At 48.7% G+C, this 22,327-nt stretch overlaps 1 protein-coding gene across 1 annotated transcript in view; it reads left to right on the top strand.

The window, feature by feature from the left end:
• Positions 1-20,618, top strand: part of LOC149372631 (uncharacterized) — a 28,509-nt gene extending 7,891 nt beyond the window's left edge. Inside the window, exons 4-14 of the mRNA XM_089586777.1 lie at positions 709-848; positions 1,720-1,888; positions 2,380-2,573; positions 3,384-3,502; positions 5,346-5,467; positions 6,816-6,966; positions 7,082-7,172; positions 13,641-13,795; positions 15,231-15,341; positions 16,283-16,415; positions 19,940-20,618. Coding sequence (XP_089442903.1) covers positions 709-848; positions 1,720-1,888; positions 2,380-2,573; positions 3,384-3,502; positions 5,346-5,467; positions 6,816-6,966; positions 7,082-7,172; positions 13,641-13,795; positions 15,231-15,341; positions 16,283-16,415; positions 19,940-20,122 — 1,568 coding nt within the window. The 3' untranslated portion in view covers positions 20,123-20,618. The remainder of the gene's footprint in view (positions 1-708; positions 849-1,719; positions 1,889-2,379; positions 2,574-3,383; positions 3,503-5,345; positions 5,468-6,815; positions 6,967-7,081; positions 7,173-13,640; positions 13,796-15,230; positions 15,342-16,282; positions 16,416-19,939) is intronic.
• The last annotated feature ends 1,709 nt before the right edge of the window (positions 20,619-22,327 follow it).

The following is a 22,327-nucleotide window of genomic DNA, read 5'->3' as shown; positions in this document are numbered from 1 at the left end:
TACAACGTCGAGTCTGCGCTTAAACGGGACCGTTTTAGGAGCCAAGTACGTAGATGAATGAAAAAAAGGAAAACTGAACCTTGGCGCTACGGAATGTTCCGTAGCTCAGGAAGCGGTTATTAACATTCATACTTTATGCCCAGCGTATGCGAGCGCAATGCCAAACAAAGTTCTTGCCAAGCCCTCCTACTCCTCCCCTTCGCCACTACCTCCTTACACTTGAAATCGTTCTGTTAAGTCATTACTGCAGGATTTCTCTAGAGCACCAAGCCCAATCTAAATCTAATCCTTTTGACGTCTCCAGTTATGATCAAGGTTCCGTCATCTCAATCTGAGAAGCAGTATTTTCATTTTCTAATTTTTACCACAAAACCCTTCATTGGATGCATAAGATGCAATATTTAGGTCTGCGGTATCCGTGCTCAGCTCATTGCATCAGTGTACCAAATTTATGGTAAATTAGGCGGAGTGAATTTGGTGCTAAAGGTTCGGGAAGAGAAGCGATATTTTAATGCTACCAGAAGAATGCAGGGGATGAATGCTTGTGGAAATAAATATATTGTGTAAGAAACAAGTACATAACTTGAATTAATGTTTCCTCTTTAACGCAGTTCTGCCGGTTTGCTCTGCATTGCCTCGTGCACGTTATGGTGACGTGATAGAAATTGCTTTTGCTATCGCTTGCTTTCGCCTATCGCTGACACGCAGTGCTGCGGATCGAGCGTTACAACCACTCCAACACAGAGAAGCTTGCGAAGAACCTCGCATTTATTTACGAGAAAGCTTTCGCCCAACGACAAGCAGCGCGGCGAGGGAGGCGCTACACTGGACGGTCCATGGCTGTGCAGGTCAGTGACGCCACAGAAATCTATGCCTGACTGTTGAAATAATAATGACCCACATAGGGTGGGAAACATCGTAAATAAAAATTTCGCCCAAGCAGCTGGAGACGAAGCTTGGGGTCATAAAAAGGTGTGATTACCCTTCCTATCAGCTAGCGGCTTCGCAGGTAGTGTCAGGCACAAAATGGCAGCAATCTTAGTAACACAGCGATAAATTGTTTTATTGTAAATGGCAGAGAGGTGAAAGTGTTTTACTCTACTTTTACCCTCCAGATCGGGTCACTTCAACGCCACGCGTGTAGAAGTACTTCAAACAAGCGTAAACGGATCTTTATTCATTAGAAATAATCATTCAATAACCATGCATCTCTAAAATAAACACTTAAATTAAACTTATATTAATTACGTTGCAAGAAAAGTTATTGTATAGTTCGCAAGGATAATATCTTATGCACTGGACTAGCAACAATGTCGCAATAATCTTAAAACCTTGCAGAATCTTTTAGTCATGCAGCTACTAACAGCAAATTTACGCGAACGAATGCTTACCAAGCGCTAACAGCCAACTGGTAGTAAACTTGTAGAAGTTCAGTGGAAGTTAATGCAGTATGTGGAAACGTTCTGCATCTGCTTCTACAAATGTCTCGAAAAGGCACATGGCGCAGCATTCGCTCACAAAAATGTTCGAATGCGCCGCTAGAATGCCGTTAAAGTTTGCGTGTTAACTGCTTAAATTGAAGCCGTAGCTGATAAACTTTTGCGAATACAGCGGACTACGTCGAGGCTCTGTATGACGTAGAATTACCAATACTTTGGAACAGCTCTCTCAATTCTTGAAACATGACCCCCGGATTATCTTGTTGCTTATCGTCGGCAGGTGGTCAACCTCTCAGTGGACTACAAGGAGCAACTGATGTCGCTCGTCTACACACTGTCGCAAGAAGACAGGCTCGTGCCCGCGGAAACCGCCGTGGACGCCATGTCCGTGGTTAACGAGACGGACATGTCGCGGCTGCTCGGCTACCCGGTCGTCACGAAGGCGGAGCGTGAGTTCTTCTTAGTCCTCGCGTAATTTTTGGATTATTGCGTCATCCACGCTTTTAAAACGTTAAGGCACGTGCTGATACACTGTGGTACATAAGATTGCGGTCCCGTTGTATCACTCCAGACGTCTGTCTCTTACGTGAGTGGTCCCCCCTTCGCTTTCTGTCAAGTTACACAAAGCTGCTTCTCAATATCACCTATTTTGATCGTAATTTTCGTACATAATGGCGTTCCGTAGGCTAGATGTTCGATTTTACTTAGATTTCTTGAAATCGGTAGTTTTAACTGTGTTCAAACTCACGAGGATTTTTACACCTCGTGCCTTTAGGTGCCCTAAGCCATTGGAGTTGTTTTATTAGACGAAATTACTGCTCTTACTTTTCTATTTCCACTTTGACTTGTGCACAGAGCCTTCATGTAGTGCAGCCATGCTCGGATTAAGACGTTTTAATAAATATTTGAGTGGTTTTCTCTCTGCCTGATTCTGTCGCAGCCTACATAAAGCCGACAAAGACAGAGTCCGTCACTCGGCTTGTGTGGATTGTATCCGGCGTCCTGGCGGCTATCTTTTTCCTCGTGTTGCTGTTCCTGATCCTCTACTGCAAGTGCTGCCGCCCGAAGGTCCACCGCAGCCCGTTCAGCGACTCCGGCTCTGTTCGCTCTTACGGCCGAGCCAACAGACTCAAGGCAAGTTGCTCGGTTGCATCATTTTTTTTTTGTAATGCACGTATGCTGAAGCATTTTGACGCTAATGGTTAAAAAACAAACTTGTCCGCTGCAATTGGTGGCAGTCGGCTTATGAATACAACGGAAAGTTATATTTTAAAAATGCAAATATCTACTAAATTTCCTGCACTAGGTTTTGCACTTAATGTTTCGAATTTACCTGATTTAAAACAATTGTTTAATTATGAAGTAATTTAAGCACGATCGTTAAATGATCTCAAAGCTTTGCCTCGTTACCGAGAGAGAATGATCAGATGAGTGCTTCTTAAACGGTAATACGCAAGATCATGTGGCGTAGAAAAGGACACATACAGGCCACATAAAATTGTAAGTTGGTGAGATGTCTGCACCAAGCAAGCGCATCTCCGCTTCAGAAATTTTTGCCGTTGTGCAGAAGAAAACACAAACGTACGTAGTTAGTTTCTTTGATGTCTGCAGCAAGCAAGCGCATCTTTGCTTCAGAACGTTTTGCCGTTGGGCTGAAGACAACACAAACGTACATAGTTTCTTCGACGTCGTCGAGAGCTCAAGGCTTTTGCATATATATTGCAACACATTTAAAAGCAGGTGTGCTTATGATTTTATCATTGATCTGTAAAGTAGGGCCACTTATCGGGTCGATAAGCACAAGTAGTGAAAATTAGGCACGAGCAAAGAGTGCGCACAGTATGTGCGTCGAAATGAAACAAGTTACGAACGCGACACGCAAAACTTATCATTATAATGAAGAAGGAAATATGATTCGGTAAATATTTTTTTTTGTTTTACCAGGCGTTTGAAGAGTCTCCCGGGAAGTTTGGAGCCTTGGGCGAAAAGACTTACAAAGATGTCTTTACGAGCCCTATACACGTGCCGTCGGCACCTCCGTTAGAAACAGGCGGCCGAACCACGTAAGTTTCATTTTAGATTCCTCTGACTATTCCTCATTTTCTCTCGCATGTTAACAACGAAAATGTTAACGCTCTTTACACTTTTCCAGAAAGTTTGGTTTGGTTTGGTTTGGTTTGGTTTATGGGGTTTAACGTCCCAAAGCAACTAAGGCTATGAGAGACGCCGTAGTAGAGGGCTCCGGAAATTTCGACCACCTGGGGTTCTTTAACGTGCACTGACATCGCACAGTACACGGGCCTCTGGAATTTTTCCTCCAAAGAAATTCAACCGCCGCAGCCGGGATCGAACCCGCGTCTTTCGGGTCAGCAGCCGAGCACCATAACCGCTGAGCCACCGCGGCGGCTTTTCCAGAAAGTGGTTTTGTTTATGGTTTGGTGTATGTGGGTTTAACATCACAAAGTAACTCAGGCAACGAGGGACGCCGTAGTGAAGGGCTCCGGAAATTTCGACCACCTGTGGTTCTTAACGTGCACTGACATCGCACAGTACACGGAACTCCAGAATTTCGCCTCCATCGAAATCTGACCGCCGCGGCCGGGATCGAACTCACGTCTTTGGGTCAGCAGCCGAGCGGCATAACCAATGATCCTCCGCGGCGGCCCGTTTTTCCAGAAATTAATGCCTTAGCTGATCATGGGGTGTATGCATTATCTAAAATAGCATCCATAAAAAGTACGAATACTCGATAACATAAGGTTAACATCCTCAATTCTTCGATGACTACCATGTGTTTATTAGTATTTTATCAATGTACCACAACGAGCTATACATGGAAGCTTTGGACGAAAAATGGAACATTTTACTGAGCTACCCCATCATGTTAAAGATGTCCCAGTTTTTATGGACTTTGCCTGCATGTGCCATAACCACTACGATAATGAGAAACCTCAATTTCATCGGACCGCATTTCTGTACTGAAAAGCTGTCGTGCTTAGCGCACCGTTTAGTGAGATTAATTTGTTTCTTTAAATCGATGAAATTTTGCTGACTTTACTGACTAACCCAGGGGAAGAACGACAACCCAGTATAAGGGGGATTAGAAATGGCGTCCTCGCGACGACAACAGGCGCTAATTGATTGCAGTATCAGAGTACCAAGGACGCAGACTGCAGCTAAGACGGCGGTAGAAAGCAAAGGAGCAGCCAACCACAATGTACGCAAGGGCGTGAGATGAAGTGACGAAAAAAAGTATGAAAAATGAAGCACCCGCAGCTGTCTGCACTGTTCTTGCACGAGGTGATAGAATTACAGCTACCCGAACTACACACCAAGACATCTCAGACCGAAACAAAGCGGACCAGTCGGCTGTCTTCCGGGACTTCTTTGATGTGAACAAGACGGGTCAAGTTCCGGGTCCAGCGTCAGCTGTCACTGACAGCGGCCGTCCTTCGTACGTGCTGCGAATTTCTCTGTCGACGTCAAGTGAAGAAGTTCGGTGTTAGGGCACTGGGCCGCTTCGTCTATCTGCGTTGCTTTCATTTCGCCGGCCCCAATACAGTGCCTATCCGAAATGGTGGTGCGCGCTATGCTATCTTCGCTCATTGAGGCTGCCGCTGTGAGGGTCGTACAGTACCTCACCACTAGGGGCGCCAGCGCTACGGCGGAGCTCGCGTATCGCGCAAAAAACCTATAGGTTCGCCAGTGCTTTTTTTTTTTTTTCGATTTAATGCCGATTAACCAAGGGTTTGCGTCAAAGTACATGTTTACAGGAGCGGATGTTTGCAGGACATTATGTTTACATAATAACTTATTTACAAGGAATTACGAGGCACAGATTTCCAAGTTTTTCTTGCGGTTTCAAGATGCGTACGCCCTGTCGTATCGGTTCTCTGTTCTCTGCAGGCGCACTAGGCCCAAGAACCTGAGCGAGTACTTTGTCAACAAGGCTTATCAGCCGGACAGGCATCAGCGTGCGTCTGTGATCCGGAGCAACACTCTTCAAGGTAGCGCCGATTACGACGAAGGTTAGTATAGAACGGCTGAAACAACTGCTTGTATCTCTCTTTTATTCCTTTAAGATTAAAGAGTTGCGCTTAGTAACGTAGAAATGAAGGCAGTTCTTATGAAAACCATTACATTCGCTATTGTTTCGCGTGTCATCCTTAGCGCAAAACCTATCTTAGTATAGAACGGCAGGAACAACTGCTTGTATCTCTCTTTTATTCCTTTAAGATTAAAGAGTTGCGCTTAGTAACGTAGAAATGAAGGCAGTTCTTATGAAAACCATTACATTCGCTATTGTTTCGCGTGTCATCCTTAGCGCAAAACCTACCTTAGGCGTAGCATAATAGGGTTCTTGCACAGCTGGCTTCTTTACAGTTTGATCACGTTCCACGTTACATTCATGGTAATAAGTTCTATGTCCTCCACTATGAACGAGGATGGCGTTGGTTAACGCCCTCGATGTTGGGTTACACGCGACATAAATACTCCCCTGGAAGGAGAAGACTTGGAAGCCTACGGGCAGCGCCTACGTGTGTGTCTAGTGTCTTCTTCTCTGTCTCCCGTCTATTTCTTGGCGCCTTTTAGTAAGGATTTCGAAACAACTCGCCCACCAATACGTGCTCAGCTGTCGCCATAGCTCAGCCAGTTGGGTGCCTTGCTCGAAATACTGAGGTCGCTCGTTCGAATCCCACTGGCGGCTTGTGGTTGGTTTTTCTACCTTTTAATTAATTTTATATCAGCCGTGAAATGATTATACTACTTATTTTTGTTGATTAACAACACAAATAAAAAAAATAAAATAGAAGCATTCCGATCTATTTTCCTTGTTTCCGCTGATTGCTGGATTCCTTAGTTTATGTAAATTTCGTTTCTAGAACCACTACGTTCTACTCATATTAAAAATGATACATTTCAGGAGCCGGCAAAAAGGACTTGTATATTTTAGGTAAAGTGTTACTACAGTAAACTCTGCTATATGGGTAGTGGATGATGCTAGCTGGAACAAAAAAATAACGTCAACATAAACAAGGCACGGGTCATTTGTTGGTGCACCGACTGTTTCCTGGCTAGAGAATAAAGAAGTAAAGAAAGATTGAAAGAAAAATGGGGGATAAGTGCTGGCAGGGTGACGCTTAGTTGCGTAACGCGTGCAAAAGACACAATGATTACAATAATGAGAAAAAACAGGCCAAGCTACACGACTGGATGCAGTCCGCACTAGGTCACTTTGAAGGGCGTCCAGGTTTGTGAGCTTCAGCCAAATGATGTACTTGTTTTACAAAGGGTCAGAAATGGGCTTCTTCTTTGAAAAAACGAGGCTTCACACTTCTAGCTGCTTCACCGACTATTACGCAACTGCTGCCGCAGTTGATCCCGGCTTGGACGAGATACAGGGAGGCCTGTTCGACCACGTACTTCCACCACCGTCCGACTCGGCCGAGTGCCCGTTGCCGTTGCCTCGGAAGACCCTGCAAATGGAGGTCCACAGAGACGGCTCAGGCAGTGACAGCGACACCTCGTAAGAACTTTTCGTATCGCCAAGAGTTCAGTTAATACATAAATTGCTCAGGCAGCGGTGGGTGTTTTTGATGTGCAATATGCGCCACAGTGTTTTTTATGCTGTTCTGTAACAGTCTCGAATCGACTACGTCAGCTGAATCAGCGGAAGAAAAGACAGCGGCTAGCGCTCAGGAAAGCGTCGCTACGTCGCTGCTGTCCGACGAGGTAAGTTAAATAGGTTAGGTCTATTTTCCATCACTCTGTACAGTATTATCTACCAACATTCAATACAAACTTATAACACCTTTATATATTGTTTCGAGACGCCTTTTCGCTGCCTTTTTCCTTTCCTTCATCCCTTCTTTCAAGCTATGCACTCCGAGTGACACAGTTATCGCGCCTTTCCTCAGAGCATCCGCCTCCTGCTCCTCCTTCGTAGTTATTTTACGACCATCAGTGAGAAAAACAATAGCATTGGGAGAGCAACGGGCACCAAAGACAACTCTGGCAGAGGATGTCTTTCGACAAAAACATCTTAAATAACACCATCTGTCGGGCTAGTTGGTTGCGATCCATATGTATCAGCAGCGCGAACACCACACAGGAAGAAGAACGAGAAGAAGGTAAAGAGCGCTGAACCAGCACACATGGTCCTCTCCGAAAAACAACTTTAACTCTAGAAACCGCATGGCGTTTTGTTCTGGGAATTCATGAGTAACTTCAAGAGGTGATATAGTATTAGAAAAAGTGTGGAGGACTTGAGTTGCTTCTGTTTTACAGGCTTCAGTGTCGCAATCTCAGAGGACCAGGAAGTCATCGACGTACCGGAAAATTTTTAGGACGCTTGAAGACTCAAGCTTGTCCTTCAAGGATCTGTCATGCATAGCGAGGAAAAGGTCGCTCAAAATGGGGGCGATGCATGACCCTATACATATACCATGCGGTTTCTAGAGTTAAAGTTGTTTTTCGGAGAGGACCATGTGTGCTGGTTCAGCGCTCTTTACCTTCTTCTCCTTCTTCTTCCTGTGTGGTGTTCGCGCTGCTGATACATATAAAAACATCTTCTTCCGCCTGTTGCTGGAAACTGAAATTGGGTTTTATTGCTGTTAGCTGTCGGTTACGTTTTACTGTAAGCACCCAGTTTATCTTTTAAAGCGAAAGCTTGTGGGAATCCTGGCTTTGCGCCGTCGCCTTTGCGCGGCTGTGCCGGCCGCCCGCGTTGTTTCTCCTCTTTCCCTTGCTCCCGCCTCAGGCGGTGGAGAGGCGGCTGGGTGACTAATCACTGTCATTTAGCCACAGCTCCGCCCCGGCTCCCCAAGGGCCTTTGCCATTGGCGCCTTTTGGCGGGAATTCGGGACCCCGCTTTGGGCGGCCGCGCGCCGCGCGACCGTCCGAGCGGGGCCCAGAGAGAGAGATCCCTCCGAGACAGCGTAAGGTGCGTACGTTACTGTTTGTCCGTGCCGGCCTTTGCCGTTCGGACCAGTGCTTACTCGAGCTCGCTCGCACGTGTCCTCTGACCTGCAGCGGCTCGAGCCTGTCCAGCGGGGTCCAGCGACCTCTGACAGGCGTACCTTGCGTTGAATGCCCACTCTCTCTCGCAACCGGCCCAACGGTCGACACGAGAGAGAGATCACAGCACTGCCGCGGGGACATTCTCCTGCAGCGGCGTGTTAGCGGCGCGCATTGCTCGAGTCGCTTCGTGCGCGCAGCGGAGCCTTGCTCCTCGCGCGCCCCCGGGACGGGGTGACGATTGAGTGTGTGTGTACTGCTGAAGGACGACGTGAATAAACGTCTCCTTTGTGAACTTGGAGGCTTATTTCTTTGCGGCGAATCGCTCTCCTCCCAGCGGAGGTTGAGTGCACCGCATCGGTGTCCCAGTGTGTGTGTGGTGACGGCTGATCGGGGCCCTTGGCTCGCGCGAAGCTCGAACCCGCGGTGGGTGGTGGCCTGTGTCCACTTAGAAACCCACAACTGGCGCCCAACGTGCTAAGTCATTGGCGCTTACGCCTTTGATGGCACATTAGCCGAGCAGGTCGCCTTGACGATCACGCTTGCGCACCGTGTCTACCACCCCCAGCGCGGCACTCGGCAGCTACATGTCGGCTCCCTACGGAGTTGTAGCGTCGTTTGATGCGCTGGCTGCTGTTCCTTCGAATAGCTAGACACCGTGGTTGGCCGCGGCCCCCATTGGGGTTTACGGTGACACAACCCAAAATGTTGACCACGTGGCTCCCATTGGAGCTGTATCGGAAGCACCCTGCGGTGCATCCGCTGGTCACATGCCTCAGCTGTGCATGCTTTCCGCCCAGTGCGAAAGCAGTTCGTGTCACGCTGCCGCAACCGGCAGTTTCGAACAGCAGCAGCCGTGCCCCGCGAGCAGTCAATTCTGCTCTGGGAACGGCGAGGCGCTGGCCCGGTTCCCTGTGGAAACCACGCCGCTCATCGAACTAGGAGCTTTGCCTCCATCGTTCGTGCAGCCCACCCAAGCCTCCACTGAGGCAGGGGTGCAGTGCGCTTAGTTGGCTGATGCGGCTCCGCGAGCCTGCGGGTCGGCTGGCGCGCTGGGCTCTCCTGATACAGCATTACGACTTTTACGTGCAGTGTCGAAAGGGGAGCACAAACGTGGTAGCTGACGCGCTATCCCGTGCCCCACTCGCCAGCGGCGCCTTGACGCCTGTAGGCGGAGGGGGCGAAACAGCGGACGAGCCGCCGGGCGGCAAGGAGGGGGAACCCGCAAACGGGTTAACCCATTCCGCTAACCAGGCGAGCAGCGCTTCGCAAAGCGGACGAGAGGCAAAGCTCTTCGTGAGCGCCTCGGAAGTGCCGACGCGAACGGAAATTTTGGCTGCAAACCTGAGTGGGGACGAGACCAGGCTCCCCTCCGGGATGACTGGAATCGTTTTCAGCCCTAAAGAGCTACTGAAAGCCCAGCAAAATGACCCGTTTTGTCGCGAGGTGAGCGACGGTCTCAGGGAGACGGAGCGCCGTGACGCTACTTGTATTGTAGCGGGCGCAGGGGGGCAGAAGCCAGCGTGTGTCGCGGCGAACCCCGGGGAGTCGTATTTGCTGGACCATGACGGGCTCGTGCTGAAGTACATAGCCACCGATGACGAGTCCATCGACCCGTTCTAGGTGGTTATCCCCAAAAGTCTAAGAGGCGCACTTTTGCGATTCTCTAGTGACGAGCCACTGGCCGGTCATCTGAGTGGCTCCAAAGTTTTTGCAAAACTGAGTCAATCGGTGACGTGGCCCGGCATGAAGCGTGACATTTTCCGCTATTGCCGTTCCTGCCATGTCTGTCAAGAGGTGAAGTCACGGGGCGGCAAGCCGCCTGGAATGATGAAACCGATTGACAGTGTGCGTCCGTGGCAGATGGCCATCTGCGATTTGATGGGGCCTTTCCCCAGGAGCAAGCAGGGGTTCATAGACCTGAAGGCCTACGCGTCACGGTCTGCTTGCGCCGGTACCCATTGGTATCAAAGGCAAGTGTAAAGGCACAACTGGTGCTGCGGAACGCAAGCGTACGGAGCACCGGTACAATCTGAGGCGACGGTCACCTGTGTGATTGATGCCGGACGGCGGACTTTTCCGCAACCGAAGGCACGCAGCCTCAGCTAGCTGGCGAGCTTTCTTGTCAGGCCCTACCCAGGTGAAGCACGGTGTGTTTTTTTTCTGTTGTTGTTTTGGCAGCATGCTCAGTTCCAGCCTTGTGTGTTTATCAGTTTATTTATTTATTTGCTTGAGTCAGTTTCTAGCCACTTTCGTTTCCCGCTTGTACATATGTATACTTCAGCCGCTCTCTCTTGCGCTTATCTTTTGAAGCGCAGAGTTTGCCTGTCGTTTGTACGGCGCCTTTTCTCATTTCCGGCCCGACTGTGGGTGGTTGGCTCGTTAAGGAGCCGTGTGTCGCGGTGCGCGAGTTTTGTGCGGCCCGTATGGAGGGGAAGTTGGCGGGGCGTTTGGGGCGATGGGGGGGCGGAAAGTGCACCCTTTGACCCTCGCCGCGGCGCCTCTGGACGCTTCTGATGGGGGGGGGGGGGGGGGGGGGGTCGTTGTCGCCGACCAGCGTCCGCGCACTTGCGGGTGTATGCGTGGTTGTGGCTCAAGGCGACGCCTGTGAGTTGTGCCGTTGTGTCCTTCTGCGTGAGTGCAAGGATGAGAAGGACCCCTCGCTGTGGACAAGGTTACACATCTGGACGCCGCCGAACGTTCTCGCCCGTTTCAGCCGGCGTGAAAGGGGTGCACTAACTTTTTGTGCCCGAACGTGATGTCGTGTCCAAGGGCGCGAGGTCAGTGCTCTGCCGCGGCCCCGTCGTCATCAACGCACCCTACATCAACGGAAAGAAGACCGCCATCAGTCGTCGGCCCTCCCAGCCCGTTCAACTTGAAGTCTGAGAGCGGTGAGTCGCCGACAGGCCCATTGGGCCGCGCCACCGAACTTTGGGACTGTCACCCACCTGTCACATAGTTGTACAGTTGAATTCACATCTTCTTGTGTACCGTGTATATAATCTGCAAGCTGTTTTGATTTACTGAAGCGTATGCAAGTGTGGTCTGCCTTGTTTTTCCTTTGTTTTTTACATTGTTCTGGCTGGAACTGAAGTGTAGCTAGTTTTTTTTTGTGTATTCATTTCTTTATTTTAGAACTGAAGTGTAGTTTTTTTTGTGTATTGATTTCTTTATTTTTGGCCGCGTGCTTTGCCGATGGGTAGGAGGGCATTTAAGGAGAGGGGGATGTGGGAATCCTGGCTTTGCGCCGTCGCCTTTGCGCGGCTGTGCCGGCCGCCCGCGTTGTTTCTCCTCTTTCCCTTGCTCCCGCCTCAGGCGGTGGAGAGGCGGCTGGGTGACTAATCACTGTCATTTAGCCACAGCTCCGCCCCGGCTCCCCAAGGGCCTTTGCCATTGGCGCCTTTTGGCGGGAATTCGGGACCCCGCTTTGGGCGGCCGCGCGCCGCGCGACCGTCCGAGCGGGGCCCAGAGAGAGAGATCCCTCCGAGACAGCGTAAGGTGCGTACGTTACTGTTTGTCCGTGCCGGCCTTTGCCGTTCGGACCAGTGCTTACTCGAGCTCGCTCGCACGTGTCCTCTGACCTGCAGCGGCTCGAGCCTGTCCAGCGGGGTCCAGCGACCTCTGACAGGCGTACCTTGCGTTGAATGCCCACTCTCTCTCGCAACCGGCCCAACGGTCGACACGAGAGAGAGATCACAGCACTGCCGCGGGGACATTCTCCTGCAGCGGCGTGTTAGCGGCGCGCATTGCTCGAGTCGCTTCGTGCGCGCAGCGGAGCCTTGCTCCTCGCGCGCCCCCGGGACGGGGTGACGATTGAGTGTGTGTGTACTGCTGAAGGACGACGTGAATAAACGTCTCCTTTGTGAACTTGGAGGCTTATTTCTTTGCGGCGAATCGCTCTCCTCCCAGCGGAGGTTGAGTGCACCGCATCGGTGTCCCAGTGTGTGTGTGGTGACGGCTGATCGGGGCCCTTGGCTCGCGCGAAGCTCGAACCCGCGGTGGGTGGTGGCCTGTGTCCACGTAGAAACCCACAAGCTTTACTACTTGCACTTTCAAGCCTTTGCCGTGACGCGGCGGTGCCACCATTGACCTTTCGCATTACCTCTGTGTGACGTCACGCCGAAGAGCTGGGCGACCATCTCGCGCCGTCTGCGAGTAGTCGCGGTGCCACCACCGGCGGCCTTAGATTAGATTAGATTACATTACATTACATTACATTACATTAGATTAGATTGAATTGGATTGGATTGGATTAAATTAGATTAGATTAGATTAGATTAGATTAGATTAGATTGTATAACCGATGCATCACCACAAGTCTAACCACAAGCACCACCACCAGCTACACTACCAGCTTAACCATGGCGTAGGGACGGATATTGCTTTCGCAATTACCGGGCTTAACCAAGCTAAGCCACAGCGAATTTTTTTGTCATTAATTTGTATTAAGGAATGCACAGCGGGGCAAGAATGAGGTACGATGACGTGAAAAGAGGCAAAAGCGCCGAGTAGGTCTGTGTTGTCGTGTCTTGTTCTTTGCCCACTGCGCATCCTTTATTAAGGCGAAAGCCTTTAATGCCTCATAGTTGTCGACAGAAGGTTGTCAGCAGAGGTGTCACGCTTTTCGGCCGGTCGAAATGGTCAGGACCACAGAATGCGCGGATTCAGATTAATGAGGTCACCCACGGATTCCTGACTCCCCCTTTTGGAGCAGCCGACAACTAATAAATTGTTGTCGTCCGCTCCGACAGGGGGCGCAAGGCGTCCGTGGGCGACCACATTACATGCCTCATTACGGCAAATAGAGCCATGGCTACAACCGAACTCTTCGAAGCAGAGTGAGAGTCGTGCTAAAGAAGCAGTCAAAGTCGACAATCAAAGTGTGTAGTTGTAATGTGCAGTCAAATAAAACACTAGTACAGCACAATCTCGCAATCAATGCCAAACAGTGCGCCAGGAAACGCTTTCGCCTTGCAGCACTTTAGAGAGCCAAAGTGCCCCCTGAATTTTTTGTTTCGACAATGACCGCAAACCCCTGACATAGACTGTTGGTTTTGGGGCTGGTGTTATTAGGTAAAAGAGTTTTGTGGCGACTGGTAGAGTCACCTAAGGGCATTGCAGGTCAGAGAATGAAGCTTGCGCTTGATGAGATTTCTCTGCGCATTCCCTCACCCGTCACTGCAGCCTTCGGAGGTGAACGACAGCGACAAGCCAGGAAAGCTGTGCTCCGACGAGGAACTGAAGGAGGCCCAGAAGGAGCTGGATCACATGAAGAAGAAAATCGGGGACATCTTGGACAGCGCCCTTGAAAAAGCAGCGGCTAAGAAGGTTTACGGCAGGTGACGAACCTCCCAAACGCACTCACAGACGGGATCGTAAAGAAACAACATCTACTCCTACTCGCAAGCTCGCACACACGCACACACGCACACACGCACACAAAAAACAAAAACGTATTATAACTGTGACGGCTATTATACAGGTAACACTATGAGAGCAAATTGCGATGGAACACAAGTAGGTAATTTAATCACAATGAGCTGCTAGTGGGTATTTTGGCATTTCTGCGCGAGCCTAACGTGTTTTGGACACTCCGCGATAGCAAGCGCTAGGATTGGCACAAATATTAATCTCGATTGATACCTTACTGATTCTGTGTGCCGGCCTTACGTGACGTACGATCCTAACGCTGCTTATTTCTTCACATTAGCTTGACGAGATATAATTTTATCTCCAGATTTGTCCGCTAGATTGTAAATTATGGGCACGAAACTGGGAGGAACACACGAAATCAGACATAATAAAAAAAAGCTATTGCAAAACAGTATTGCAAAAAGAAAAAGATGAACAAGGGCAGTGTCACCAAGAATGGCTGCATTGCGGAATGAAGAGTGAATATCGGTTCGAAGGATGCACCACAACGAAGCTCTGCAGTTAAGAGGCGCCTGTAGTTGGTATCACCCTGCCTCGAAGTACCCGTAAGGGACGACGCCACTAGCGTCAGCTCCATTAAGCAGCTGAACTCGAAACACAATCGTTGAACTCTAAAGGCACACTTAGAGCAGGCGTGCCACGACACGATAAGAAAACCGGAGAAAGACATTTGCGCCTGTTTTCTCGCTTCCCCGTTGAACAGATGCATCTCACTTCGTGCTTTTCTGGAAAATAATTCCTTTTCATTAAGATGAAAACAGGCAATTCACTATAACATGGTTTTCGTCCGCCATTCTATTTCAAACCGTTCGTTTAAAATTCAATGTGTTGTCCAATATGTTGCCCTGATCAGGGACCATGCGGCGCTCTTGAGACCTGGGGACCTGGGGATGCGGAGCTGGGCTAAGACGAGGCTGATTGCCTGACCGTTACTCCAACCCAGTTTTACAATATAAACGAAAACGGCACGACTTGGCAATGAGAGGCTTTAAATTTCAAATACAAATTTGTGTCTCAGGCGAGGAAAAGAAAGTTAATTTATCCAAATTAGTTAGGAAACAAAAATATGAATGCTGCCATTGCATATAGCGCAGCCACAACCGCGTAATTTATGCACAGAAGTCGTCTGCATTTCTCGATAACCATTTGTTAGAATTAAGAGATAAATTGGTTCAAAAACATACAAAATGAACGAAATGTCACCGCCACCGGCATCCGCCATAGCCTGTTTACCGGTCGCAAAGTTTTAATGCGATAACTAACACGACTTTAACGCGATAACTATTGGTTACAGTTATTCCCTGAGAAATAACGCTTTTTTCCCCGCCTGTAACTGCACAGCCTCCGCCGACAGCGCGTCTCTCCTTCTGCCACGGCGATGCGAAGGACCAGTAGCCTGAAGGTTCCGAGGCCGCGCCACACCTTGGCGAGCACCCTCCTCCGGCAGCAAATGTGAGTGCCCCCCCCCCCCCTCCCCCCCTCCTTTTTGCGGTCTCTCTACGAAGAGGAAAAAGAAGTATCTACCCAAGTACTGTTCTTGAAGGAAATTTCCGGCATGCCTCTTGAAGGACTGTTAACCTAAGCTGGAAGAGTTTGTTTTCGAGAGTTTACCGACTTGTGGTCCCAGTCTGGAGACGCGATGACAGACGCAGGCACTTTCCTCATTTGACCGAGCTCGCTGTGCAGAATGAGGAAGAAATCTTGAGCTAACACAGGTAACTTTCTTCGGATGGTAGAGCTATTCGTAGTGATAAGATCAGCAGTTACGACAACCCCTATAATGGGTTATAAGTGACGTCATGGGCGGGATGGTGAAGCACGGAGCGTAGCTCCCACACTGCAGGTCGAGGCTGGCGGTGATAAGCTGATTAGAAAAAGAAATGATAATTGATTTGCGTAGTTAGGCCAAATGCGAATTAGGTGCGCTAGGAGTTCGGTTTTCACTTCGGTTCCGGTGTTCAGATTCAGTGTTCACAGACGGCAGTTGTTCGGGCTGTGATAATGGGTTAATGTCTGCATATGCGGAATTGATCATTTTCTATGTTCGTAATAGCCATATCAGTTTTTAGAATTTCGATAACGCGATTACCCTCGGCGCTGTGGCTCGACAAAATCTGGCTATTTCGACTAGTTACGTGCACTGGAGGGGTCTCTTTGCGTGCATGTTGTCCGAAACCACATGTATTTTGCAACGGTATAGCCAATGCCGTCGCGATACTTCGTGTTTTTTTAAATAAGTAACGTTGCAAAGTGTCTGCTTCCTAAAAACCTACTCCCTAAAAACCAACAGAGGGTTTTGTAAGCGCACATGTGCGGGAGCTGCTCACAATGCCGTGTAAAGTTCGCTCGTTGCAGATTTTTACCAATTCGTCCACTATTTCAACTCGCCGCAGGTTACCATATCCACCGGAAGAGCCGGAGAAGCGGGACGTGCTCACGCAGACCACAGACTTGCCCGCTGGGAAGCCTCGTGTCGTGTGGTCCATCTACAAAACATCGGAAGCCGCCGCACAAACTTCTTTCCTGGTTAGTTTGTTGCTATAGTCGTTATTCTCCTTGACCAAATATTTAGGGGAAACCCCCAAGGTGGAGTAGATTTGTAATAAGGGAGTAATTACTCATGGACGTCCACCCGAGCGCAGCCATACGGCCACAAAGGAAAGCTATACAACTTTCACAGAAACTTCGTAGTTAAAGAAAAATTCGTCCTGGTCCGGGGTTCGAACCCGGGACCACCGCTACACCGGAGCAGTTGCTCTACCAATTGAGCTAACCGGGACGGCAAGCTTATGGTAGGGCGAGAGCGAATTGATCTATAACTCGAAGTGGGAACAGTGTTGACCAAATATTTAGGGGAGTAATTACTCCCTTATTACAAATCTACTCCACCTTTGGGGATTCCCCTAAATATTTGGTCAACACTGTTCCCACTTCGAGTTATAGATCAATTCGCTCTCGCCCTACCATAAGCTTGCCGTCCCGGTTAGCTCAATTGGTAGAGCGACTGCTCCGGTGTAGCGGTGGTCCCGGGTTCGAACCCCGGACCAGGACGAATTTTTCTTTAACTACGAAGTTTCTGTGAAAGCTGTATAGCTTTCCTTTGTGGCCGTATGGCTGCGCTCGGGTGGACGTCCATGAGTAATTACTCCCTTATTACGTTATTCTCCTTGTAACTGTTGCCAACTTTCCAATGTTCGAATGCGACTCCCCTGATAAATATACGTCACAGCCGATCAGCTATCAAGCAATATCAGGCCCGACAGCCTGGTGTGACGATTACATGAGTCATTTTCACCTACATCGTAGCGCCAGTGTACATATATGTGTGATTTCGGATGGAAGCACTGGTGAGCCGAGACAGCGCTTGCTTGTCGTACTGCTGGAGCAGCAGCGCAATTTTGTGTGTGCCCTGTCTGTGTACTCGTCTGCAAGCGCTCTGATTCCATGCTGACTGACAAAAACCAACTAGGCCATCAGGATATGCTGTTGGAACATCTCAGCTGGTATCGACCGGTAAATCGGCAAAGGAAGATGAGCGCGTCCTATTGCGCGCTTAGAGACGCCACGCAACACATCGACGGTGTGGTTGAGAGGGACGGTACCGATCAAGACCTCTAGGCCATAGAGTTTCTTACTATTACCTAGAGGGAAAGCTGGCGGCGCTGCACTTCAGCCACCATGGACGCTCAAAGCATCATGGGGCGGTGAGCTACTTGTTGCGGGACGGTCGTATTTTTTTGGGAGCACGGAGTGGCACTACTAAGACTTTTCATTCCGAAAACGCTGTTCGTGTGTGCGCAGACGACTTTCGCGCGAACGCAGTGTGCAAAAGCCATAGTAGTGAAAACGCGACGACACACGACGCCAATAAAAGTTTTCACTTTTCTGAAATGCCATTAAAAACCTCTTATAGTGTTTAAGCAACAACATTTTTTTTGAAAACATATTTACTTTTAAAAGTACGCCTGTTAATTACGAAATATTAGTTTTTGTAGTGTTCATTACTGGGCCAATAGGAGAGCTAGCCATGCCTTATTTTGGGCGAACTTTGCACTTAAATGCTTTTCTGCTCGTTTGTTGCAATTTACAGACAGAATAATGAATGTAAGGACAATCTTGATTATTGAATAGCGCTTATTCTTGCATTATCTTTTGGCCAAAAGTTGAAGTTCCGCAGCAAGTAGCTCACCGCCCCATGATGCTTTGAGCGCCCATGGTGGCTGAAGCGGTCTCGAGGGGTCTCCATGCAAACTCCCATAGACAGGCTGCCAGCTTTCCCTCTAGGTAATAGTAAGAAACTCTATGCTCTAGGCCCTTGGCGAAGAATGCTGTATGCACCTAGGATGGCCCCCTGTCCGGCCTTCAGCCATGGCATTTAAAGGGAAGCTGAGTCGTTTATTGAGTATACGATTACAATAAATGATTAGAACGTATGGAGGCTGTCGGTAAAACGTAGCAATGTTTTTTTTCTCTAGTATCTAAAATGGTGCCGTAATCCCCACTCAAAGCCTCGATGACGTTCAGACTCCTCCTTGCAGCTTTGAAGCGGTGCGAAAAAGTTTTGCAATGACGTCATCGATTGTGCGATTTCAGGTTTCTCCTCCTTTCACTCACATCTTGCTGTGAATCGTCTGTCACATAACGATGCATTGCTCGTGTTACCTACGGGTGCGTTGGCTGCCTTCCTTCCAGGAAGCGTTTGTAACGTCGTACCACCGCCGTAGATTACGTAATCATGCGGCCCGCTGCTCGCTTTTGTGCGCTACGGAGTCATCTGAATCCTGTAGCCATTATATTTGCCGAATACGCAACGATATCAGACGCTAGTAAAAAAAAAAGGCTTCGTATGCTTTACCTAGAAGGTCGACGAATTTGATCTTCAAGCTCATCTAATTCTGTAACCTTATTTGGGCTTTAAGGGTGTAGGGCATACTAGGCTCTAGCCACTAAATTTAATTTGTATGGGGCTCGAAGTTGTTTTCTTGGCGGAGAATTAACGAATCATGTTCAGCCCTACGACAAGTTTAACAAAAGCTATTCCAGAAAATATCTCTCAAAATTTGGGATAGGCGAAATTTTGCAAGCAGGCTCCTACGTATAACGACGTGTCTGTGGGGAAGCTGGCTTCCAATAATTTCTTAACTTCACTCGAGTGGTGATAGAACATTCCGTTGTGGCCCATTTTAACCTATTTCCAGCAAGCGAAGTCTATACTGCATAGATGTCCATATAACTTAAATTAAATATCAGCAAAATTAAGTGTAGTTTGAAATACTTAACTTGAGACTAAACATAGTGCTCAAAGCATATTTCTCTTTCTCGTATTGCTAGGACATGACTGATTCACTGACTTGAACAGAAATGCGGAAAACAAATAATATCTCCTGAACAGTGCCTTGAATAGACAGGAGGTGCGCGACTGCTGTGGAGCAGACTAAATTTTTTCATGTTTGCTTCTCCAGAAAGCACTAGCCTTACTGAATTTCACATGCAGAGAAGCTAGATTGCGGCATTACGCATATCATCAATTTTATTATTATTATTATTATTTCATATTTGGATTTGGCGTCACAGTATTACCTCTAATTTCATACACACCCCGCAATACTGGAAATCTTGGTGCTAAAGCAAAGCTTGACGTCAGCGCTTTCCATGAAGTTAGATCTCCGTTATATGCCAGTCATAATCACAGGCATACAAGAAACTCAAAGCAGAAAAAAGAGGAATAAACATCACTGTTACGTAGAGCAGTAGCTTAAGATTGATACCCACGAAGAAGGGATCAAAGTTGAAGGAAAATGTCCTGCACACTTAGCAGTAAACATTCCACTACTGCGTCATGATTCGTTCGTTTATACATGATTGTCTTCATGTCATTTAACATTCACACTCAACTCGCAGAAACGTAGAACAAAGACGCGGATGAAATTGCAGAAATAAAGTAGAAAATCAAAAAGATTATCAGTTTGTTGCCAGCTTTGCCAAATGAAGCTATCTTTTAGGCAAGTCTATAGCACTTACGCGGGTGCACATTTTTACTCTCCTTACAGGACTGCAGGTTAAGCAGGGACGATTCACTGCCCTCCCCGAGGACAGACCTCGGTGACCAGTCTCCGGCGAGAGCCACCAACATCGTCAAGGACTCGACGCAGGCTATGCTGAGCGCAATCCGCGGAGAGCTGCAAAAGTTCAGCGTAGCACAGCGCGCGCAAAACGGGGAGAGCTTCGCATGATGCTAATCAAGGACACAAACACACGCAATCCGGGTTCGTTGACGAGCTCACTTAAGTAGGCCCGAATCCCAAGTGATGTAAACAAACGACCGTACTTTCACGATTCTTAGCGACAGTAGTGAAAGGAGATATATTTGAAATACGCTGTGTTGTTATCGAATTCGACGAAATAGGTATCCGTCAAAAGTCGAGATACAGATCACATGAGAGCTGAGGAAAGCGGGCTGTAACTGTAGGATTGTCCGCGCTGTGTCTACTTTCTATTCCTAGTGGTCAGCAAAAGTCCTGGTGGTGGTTGCGAAGGCAAGGTTTAGTTATTGAGAGCTTAGCTGCATCCATACTTTCATTATTGTGATTAAGCAACATCAACAGTCAGTAACATGAGCAGTACACATTCTTAGGAGGCCCTAAGAAGTCACATAATTTGCACAATAAAAGTCGTACACGTCACAGTTTATTTTCATATGGAGTACAATGTTTTTACTAGAGAACTAGAAGGGCAAGAAATTTATGGCGTATTTCCGCCGGTTTAAGAGTAGGTAATGCAAAAAAACAGCGCGAACAAACGGGGACTAGGCGAGGAATACACAGGAACAAGCGCTGAAAAAACAGCGCTTGTTCCTGTGTATTCCTCGCCTAGTCCCCGTTTGTTCGCGCTGTTTTTTTGCATTATGTATCACCAACTCGCCCGCTTATCTATCCTGTTAAGAGTAGGACAAAAGTTTACCCTCGGTTCTGTGCAACTTACTGCTCGGAGCTATTCGCTGTCTCTGTTGATTGTGTTGGCAGTCAGCGCCATTTAAAATGGGGGATCTAGCCTGAAATATTGGGTCTAGACTCCTCATCCCGTTTCCGTGGGTCGAGGCGAGCAGAATGTTAGTGACAGGGGGTTATATATATATAACGCCAGATCTCAGAAGTCATATACGGACCTTTCCGAGAAAATGGAAACACTTCTGTACGCCTGGACACGTATTGTCTCTGACGCCGCAGCATATGCGAGGAAATCAATGCGTTGTGGAATTCAGGCTTCGTTGTAGTGTCGGTGAATGTTTAACAAATTTTACGAATGACGGTCGAGACGTCAACGTTTAGAAGAGCTGCGCAATCACCTGCTGCTGCTAGACAGTGCTCATTATAATGGCGGTCTGTAACCAACACGTCTTTGAGAACGCATTAAAAAAAAGCGTTTGCATTAAGGGTCGTTTAGAAATTTGTACATCATCGTGAACATTCCAGCTCTCTTTGTGCAAGCTAAGGATCGCATTTGAGGTTTGAGCATGTTCCCAAAAGGCTTACGTCACTGTGTTCGAATGAAGGACATTGTATTTTATTCGAAGTTCACTGCTCAAACGTGTAAGTAGCTTCGTCGAAGTAACGAAGATCTTTGTGTGTTGGAGTTTTTAGCGAAACTGAAATCCGCGGAGCTAGTAACTATGTGAAGAACGATGAACTCTATCCGGAGACAAGTTGATAACGCAGCGGCAAATACCCCTCAAAGGTGACCCACCAGGAAGCAGCCTCAACCGGGTGTCACGACAAACATGGTTAATCGACCTGAAGGAGGCATCTGCCATTCGCCAGCGATTTCATGCTAAGGGATCAACCGTGACGTCATGCGAACCGGTGGACGCCGTTGGCTGGAAGGTCTCCCTTGAGGGTCATTCGCCGGTGATTTCTTGAGTTGTGCCCGACTGGAATTCCTTGCGACAGGAATGTTTTATGCGAAGCATATTACTAGAGCTACACTACAGCCCGTCGAGCGCGGCGGTGGAGCTACCATTGACCTTTAGCGTGACCACGTGACACCACGTGACAACATGACGTCACAGCAGAGGAGAGATGGGCTGCCGGCTCGCGCGGTCGGCCGCGGCGGTGGAGGCTCCACATCAGAGGCGCGGCGGCTGACCACGTGACAACATGACGTCACAGCAGAGGAGAGATGGGCTGCCGGCCCGCGCGGTCGGCCGCGGCGGTGGAGGCTCCACATCAGAGGCGCTGCAGCTGACCACGTGACGCTACAGCAGCGGTATAAAGCTGAGCTTGCCTCGCTCTCCGGGCACTTATGAGGCGGCCAGGTGTTGGGATGCCGCCATGAAGCAGGGCTGATTTGAACGAGAAGCGAAAGCTTCAGCGAGCCACAGAGACCGATGAAGAGCGGGATGAACGTCTGGCTAAGCGGCGTGCTCAATATGCGGCTCGGCG

This window comes from Amblyomma mixtum, chromosome 1 (assembly GCF_055824585.1).
Source record: "Amblyomma mixtum isolate Tamu chromosome 1, ASM5582458v1, whole genome shotgun sequence".
Taxonomy (NCBI): domain Eukaryota; kingdom Metazoa; phylum Arthropoda; class Arachnida; order Ixodida; family Ixodidae; genus Amblyomma; species Amblyomma mixtum.
This window is presented reverse-complemented; position numbering and strand designations above follow the sequence as displayed.